General features: G+C 41.4%; 1 protein-coding gene across 1 annotated transcript; it reads left to right on the top strand.

Moving 5' to 3' along the window:
• The first annotated feature begins 4,014 nt into the window (after positions 1–4,014).
• LOC147117436 (fer3-like protein) lies at positions 4,015–4,509 on the top strand. Its single transcript, XM_085989369.1, has one exon. It carries the CDS (start codon positions 4,015–4,017, stop codon positions 4,507–4,509), a length of 495 nt encoding a protein of 164 aa, XP_085845495.1.
• Positions 4,510–7,958: the final 3,449 nt, after the last annotated feature.

The raw sequence follows: 7,958 nt of genomic DNA, 5'->3' as shown, positions 1-7,958 counted from the left end.
GATGACATAGCCTTGCTTGACCCCAATCCATATGTGAATTGGGTCAGTGGTGGAACCGCTGGCCAGGATCACGGCTTGCATGTCGTCGTGAAGCAGGCGAAGGATGGTGACAAACTTTTGAGGGCAGCCAAATTTGAGGAGGACACTCCATAATCCCTCATGGTTGACAGTGTCGAAGGCCTTTGTAAGGACAAAGAAGGCCATGTACAGTGGTTGGTGCTGTTCCCTGCATTTCTCTTGTAATTGACGTGCAATGAAGATCATGTCCATTGTGCCCCTTAGTGGGCGGATTCCACATTTTGATTCTGGGAGGAGCTCTTCAGCCACTGGGAGAAGGCGATTGAGGAGGATTCTTGCAATGACTTTCCCTGTGGCAGACAGCAGAGAAACTCCTCTGTAATTACCGCGATTGGACTTGTCACCTTTCTTGAAAATGTTCACAATTACGGCATCTCTGAGATCCCCTGGCATGCTCTCCTCCTTCCAGATAAGAGAAATAAGTTCATGAATTCACGCCGGTAGTGCTTCTCCACCATGCTTTAGTGCCTCGGCAGGGATTCCATCTGCTCCTGAGGTCTTGTTGTTCTTCAGTTGTTGGATGGCCTTTTCAGCCTCATGCCAGGCTGGGGTTGTGCTGTGGTGATGGCGGGTAGCATGCTGCGGGATGGAGTTGAGCACACTCGCATCGAAGACAGAGTCTCGGTTAAGGAGATCTTTGAAGTGCTCCTTCCAGCGGGCACTGACTGCCTCCCTGTCCTTGATGAGTACCTTTCCATTCCTGGCCAATCTCCATATCCCTTGATTCCCATCGAGTCCAAAAATCTATCTATCTCAGCCTTAAACATATTCAAAGACTTAACATTCACAGCCCTCTGGGACCGAGAGTGAAGAAATTTCTCCTCATCTCAGTCGTAAATGGCCTACCCCTTATCCTGAGACTATGCCCCCTATTCTAGACACTCCAGCCAGGGGAAACAACCTCTCAGCTTCTACCCTGTCAATCCCCTTCAGAATCTTGTATGTTTCAATGAGATCACCTCTCATTCTTCTAAACTCCAGAGACCCATTCTACACAATCTCTCATCATAGGACAGCCCTCTCATCCCAGGAATCAATCTAGTGAACCTTTGTTGCACTGCCTCCAAGACAAGTATATCCTTCCTTAGATAAGGAGAACAAAACTGTGCACAATACTGCAGGTGTGGTCTCACCAAGGCCCTGTACAATTGTAGCAGGTCTTCCTTACTCTTATACTCCAACCCGCTTACTGCTTGCTGTACCTGCATGCTAGCTTTCTGTGTTTCTTGCACGAGGACACCCAAATCTCTCTGAACACCAACATTTGAAATCTCATATTATCATGGTGCAACTTATGCATACCATGATCGCATCCACCCACCCCAGCAGCCGCACAATATCCTGTTAAATGAAAATACACCATGGGCAAATTTAGTGGGGAAATAAACCTCTTGGAAATTCTTCTCTGACCCCTGATCACAATCAAACACATTTCAGGAGACCATAATGATTGGGAGACACATCCCCCATTTCCCCAACTACCTTTTACAAATAGTGATATTGGCTATAGTTAGGAGCTAATGTAGCTCCCTTTTGAACAGGTGCAGCAAATCCCCACTCATTGCATGAGACAGCAATTCATTCCCTCAGTCAAAGACTCTCTGTTAAAGAAAATACCCCCTGACATCTAATCTAGTTCGGAGCTATGTAACTGTCCCCTAAACCTCCCTAACCTATCTAACTTAAATAGCCTATCCACATAGGAACATAAGAACATAGGAATATGAATAGGCCATTCAGCCCCTTGAGCCTGTTCCACCATTCAGTTAGATCATTGGTGATCTGTATCTTAACTCCATCTACCCGCCTTGATACAAAAAGAGTACCCTTTAACAAAAAGAGTACCCGCCTTGATTCCATAACCCTTAATGCACTTGTCTAACAAAAATCTAGCAATCTCAGTTTTGAACCAAATCTAACCTGTTTCATTATTTAATGACCTCAATCAAACCTTTTCAACATCTACACTTTTCTAGATTAAAATTAGAAAGTACATAAAGACTGCAATTATGAAGGTTAATTAACCCATTATGGACTTTCCTAATGGCATTTGCATTTTATATCTGTGACCTCTAGCATTTTGCTTAAAACGTGTTCTACTTTATATCTCTATAAATTGTAAATATATTAGTTATTGTAGTCTATCTGCAATATCTGCTATTTTCAAAGTAAGTGTGATCGTGCAGGGACGATGGGGTAAAATTGGTAAGCAATGATCGGGTGCAAAGCTTAGGTAGTAGTTCTTGCTTATGAGTGCATTATAACAAAAAATATTCATTTTTATGTATGTTTGACAGCTTCAATTAATCTTATCTACCTCGGTGTTCGTGGATACAGTTTGCTAAAGCCAATGTCTGAGATTCGATTTGCCTAACCATGGGCTCAGTTTGCGCTGTAAATAACAGGACGGGGTGCGACATCCAGAGGGACGCCCGAGAAGCTTTACTGTGAGTATAACTACTGGTCAGCAAGCATCTCCATTCCTAATGCAACAATAAAATTTGTGAATAGTTGTTTTTGAGTCAAAAAACCTTTGTGTACTCTAGATCTCTGGCAGTTTAAAATGAAGCCGAGATACCGACTTAAAGTGAAAGAGGAAAAAGCTTTCTAGCAAATGGATTTGCTCTTTTACACACAAGCTACCAGCGTAAGCAGCGTGAAAATATTTACCCTCATTTTAAGTTGTACATGAAAAAGCTCATTAGCAGCCGAGCAGTCGTGATTGTGTCAAATAACGTAACACAATCCTAGCAACAACTGAACAACCGCGAGCAGAGCGCGTCTTTGCTTAAGCAGCAATGTCCCATTGGAAACAGTGCACAGGTCGAAGGGGAACTTTATCAAGATCGGAATCATACTTCCCTTTGTAAACGGCTCACCTGAGACAGAGGCACGGCTTGATGTAAATTACTCAACTTTGATTTGAAAATACATCGCAATGTATATGAACATGATATTCGTATTTAAATATTTGCAACAATTGAGACACTGCTAAAATTGGACTGAAGTACTTTTAAAAAGATTGATTCAAACCACAGAGGTTAAAGTGCCAATTGACTCCACCACACCTTGGATAGCACCGTTGTAAGAATGTTGTTCATAATCTGTTTCATACGTTATTTCCTAAACAATTAAATGAACAATTTAAGTAACTATTAAATAAATTGACAGCAATTTCTGGCACAAACTAACGAATATTGAAAGTTTCAATAGCCCCGGTTGTGTACAAAAGATAAAACTCAAAGAATAATCTTGGTTCTTTATTTTGGCTGCTACTTGGGGGAGATTGTTTAACTTATTTACTGAAACAAGCTGTCTGAGTTATTCACAGGAATGTTATATACGGTCCCCTCCACTGCTTAGTTAGTATAATGGAGATCCCATTATTCAGCTTCCATTGCACTGGGATACAACGTCAACAGTTCATGGTGACCCTTTGTGTGCAGGTCCTGTCTTCTCAACATCATTAAACCATACATGCACTTGTCAAGGGGCCTGAAGATTTCAGCAGAGTTTACCAGATCAGTCCGAGAGAAAGAGAAACAAACTGGCTGCTTTGGAAAACACGAAATAATTTCGTTCCTAAGTATGTTAAGAAGATTTAAAAACACACAGCAGGTAAGATCTGGGGACTATTGCCAACAAGGATCTAAAGTTGATGGCTTTGAAAGGATGCAGTCATTTTTTAAGTTCTCCTTGAGGTATCCACGCGCCTGAAAGTGTCGGTTGTCTGCACTCATCAGTGTTAAACTCGGCTATTTTCTTTTGTAGTCTCTATTTTCTCTTTTTTAATCCTATTAGCTTTGCGGTTATAAATATTGATGTCCTCACGCAACAGGCAATAACAGCAACCGAGATTGTCCCATAACTGACATGTTATCACCTGTTTCGCCAGACGCACTCCTGAAAGTTATCTGTTGAGTCTACACAAAAACAATGGAATTTGAAGAAAACTTCATGGACTCTTCTGTTCTGGACTTTGTTACAGAATCAGATTTTGCCCTGTGCTCCCCAGATTCAGACCAGACCGAAGCCAGCTCGCTGCACAGCGTGGACCTGTGTGACAGACTGTGCGATTTTGCAGGGATACGGGCGTTTGCGGACGAGTCAATTCCATTTGGAGAAGACACTGAGCAGGTGGATGGATTTGGAGACCAGGGAACATCCTTTAAGATGGGCTCTCTCAATTCCCTGATGGTCAGACCCAAAAGGAAACGCGTGATCACCTATGCCCAGCGTCAGGCTGCCAACGTCAGGGAGAGGAAAAGGATGTTCAGTCTGAATGAAGCATTTGACCAGTTAAGGAAAAAAGTGCCTACCTTTGCTTACGAAAAACGACTGTCGAGAATTGAGACTCTGCGTCTCGCCATTGTCTATATCTCGTTTATGACTGATCTTTTGAATAAAGAGAAGAATCCAACTCCAGAATGATTATATATATATATATATGACAGATTCTGCATGCAAGGGAACCTTCATCGTATTGGTATTGCTTAGAAAGATGTGCTAATTATACCCAAACTCATCGTAGGACACTACACTGCTAAACCATTTCACTTAAAGCAGTTGATCTACAGTGGACGATTGTAGCGTTTAAATATAATCTTGTCTTTCCATGACCGTACCACACAAAATACCAGGCATTTATGATTTGAAATTGGTTTTAAATTGTGCACGTCAAAATACATTGGATATAGGAGACTTCATATCAATAATGCAATATACGGGGAACGAATATTTGACAAAAGAGCTATTCAATGTCACAGCTCAAACCTGCATAGTATATAAAATATTAATATTTGCATGAGGTAAGCTTAAACTTTTCGCGACGTTTTACACGATTTTATAAAGGTCAATCTGGAAAGGAAGTAATCCTAATGTATATATCCATTCAGATATTACCAACAAAAAACCATGATTGTAGAGAGAGGCTAAATTGATGCATAGTAATTTATGTATTTATTGAAAAAAAGGGAAGGAAAAACTACTGAACATTGTGATTTAAATTCGGAAATGCTGATGTAAAGAATCTTTGAGAACTACAAATGTTGTGATACCGGGAGAGCAAGAGCGGAGTGCTATGTTGGAAAATGTGGATGCCACTTATCCAGCCATTGTTCTCGAGCATTGCGACTGGATGCCTTAGAAACGGCGGCTCTCCTTTTGTTGAAGTTTCACACGGGGACTAATTGGCTTTTGATAACTGTTGATTCTGGCTAGTTATACCTGCAGGTGGGAGGGCTTAGGCTTCACAGGAAAAGTTAAACGAATCGCAAGTTTAATTATTTTGGCATTAACCTTTAAAACGTGTTTCGATTAGACACTGTTACATAATGGATGTTCTTAAAGGCGGGTACAGCAAATCTCCTCCTGCACAGTGTTGTCTTTCTGAGACAAGAATCAAACCGCCCAGTTTATGTGTGCGTTGAACCCGGTTGCTGCTTGTGAATGGAAAGTAGCGACTGATGTGTGACTTTCTTATTGAAATGACTGAAACAGAAATCAATATTGGCACCTGTTTGTAAACGGCGAAGTAAATAAAAATTAAAAGCAAAAGTCACACTGTTGCATTCTTCCAGTTTTGTCTACAGTACTGTCACCGTTTGTTCTGTGGTGTGCTGAATTTCCCTGCAGTGCTGTTCATGCTTATTGTTTGACCTTCTAATACATTCCTTTTTCTCTCTCTCGTCTCTCTGTGACCATTACAGAGGAAACAGCGAAACATCGTCCGCCTTCGTGAATAGGAAAGTACTGCGACTTATTTCAATGTAAAAATGAAGTCCTGCTGCACTTGAACTTAATCACCGACTGTCAAACACATACTGGTGCGTTATCTGGAAGGGTCACTGCGGTGCATTCCAGGGATAACTGTGTAAAGCCAGGCTACTGTAATAAAATATAACACAATTTTCACTTCTTTGTATTTATTTTGGAATTCGATCTAACTGGTGTCAAACAGTTGTCTTTGCTTCCGTGGCTTACAGTGTAACATGTCAACCGTTGCCAACCAACCTCACAATGATTTCCATCAAATCTTGCCTTTTATTTTCTGCGTCGTTACAGATAGTTCGAACACGGGGGGTTTCTTCTTTTCTACAATTTTTCAACCCTTGAACGAACAGGTGTGAATTGGGAACATTGCACTGGTCGGTGTGATTCCTCCTACTCGCTAAGTAATGTCCCGTGGCGGGTATCTGTGCTCCTGTTAGCCTGAGCGTCGAGCTTGGAGCCATTCTACACCGCACTTCTCAGATGCTGTACTGAGATTATATCAACTTCAGCATCAGTGGTAGTGATTCTGGTTCACCAGCCCATTAGTTCCACTCTTTTTTTTAAAAAAACCTTATTTTCCAAAGGGCTTTGGAACCTCGCTCTTCTGATTTCTCATTGTTAAAAGAGCGAAATTAGAACCGACATTAGTTCCGAATGGGAGAATATAGTTTGTCTATTACGTATTCAACGAGTGCCTGCAAATATAAACTATATACAATTGCCACCTATTAACTATACATTATCATGTTCACATCTTTTGTTACTAGTGTGCCGTTAAATTTAGACGTGTGCAATCTGAAGCAATATTGATTACATGTTACAGTTTAAACAATTACATCGATCATTTTCTAATTGCAGGGTTAGTCGGGATGAAATGATATTTGACGTATTTCAGGATTTGTAATATTAGGTGCCCGGCTGATTACTGCTTAGGTTTTGACGGGATCAGACCCAGGCTCAAAGCCCGCACAGCTCTATGTAACAGGGCGCTACATCCGCATCCAGCTCGAAACTTAGTCCGCATCAGGAACCAAGTAAAACTTGCTTTGCGTTGTACGGAGTTATTACCGCAAATTGCAAGTGTATTTTCTATGCATGTGTAAAACTTCACAAGTTGAATATTGAAATTGCATTCAGACTTGTAAAATGAATTGTATTTAGACTCTGATTTCAGGTGTAAAGAATAACGGTTGGAGGGGCTCTCCACTGGCCCAGTAACGAATTTAATCCCGGCACAAGAGCGCCTCCTGCTGCACAAGTGCGGCACTTCCATTCTCTACACCAGTGCCATTCTTTCAGCCTCTTCCAATGACAGTGTGACTTCAGATCCAATTTCTGCTGTGTTCTCGGTATCACTCAGGACTGAGTTGAGACTTCAAAAATGTATTTCCCTCAGGATTCCCACTATCAGAAGAGAGAAGATTTCCATGCCAGCAGTTTGGCCTGGAGTCAAACCTTAGTTAAAAATGTGAAAGGGTTGTAATTAAACACATACCAGAAGGTAGTCATACCACAGACGGAGCGGAATGGTGAAACAGAAAGGAGGAAGTGAATGACATCTGAACATACAAAAGGACAGTAAAAGACCAGTAGGGACATCTAGCCTGTCCCATATAGTTGTGATGTCTTATATATCTCAATACACACAATCCCTACCCACCAGGAGCCATGGAATCTCTTGAGTGAGGTGAAAAACCAATTAAAAACCCGAGCCAATTAGGGACGAAAAAAAATCTGGAAAATTTCTCTCTAACTCCTTTGGCAACCGAAAGTAGCCCAAGAGATCACATTGACCATGACTGCTGCTGGAGAATAGATGGATAATATTCTCCAGAAAATTCTGTGGGTAGTGGTGTCCCCAGGGATCTGTGTCAGGACTTCTTTTGATTTCTACTCTTATAAATGACTTGGGCTTCAGCACGAGGAATGATATAACTTTTGCTGATATCAAATTCGGCATGTGACGAGCTGTGAGGAAGAATATGGGAGAATGCAGGAGGACATACACATGTTAGAGGAATGGGCAGATGGATGGCAGGATTAGATCAATGTAGGGAAATGTGAACTAGTAGGTATTAGGAAAAAGAAAAGTGAAAGGAAGTATAACC

The sequence above is a fragment of the Somniosus microcephalus genome, chromosome 5 (genome assembly GCF_052327205.1).
Source record: "Somniosus microcephalus isolate GS21.2 chromosome 5, FLI_Smic_1.0, whole genome shotgun sequence".
NCBI lineage: Eukaryota > Metazoa > Chordata > Chondrichthyes > Squaliformes > Somniosidae > Somniosus > Somniosus microcephalus.
The sequence above is the reverse complement of the archived record's forward strand: the minus strand, read 5'-3'. Positions and strand labels throughout refer to the sequence as shown.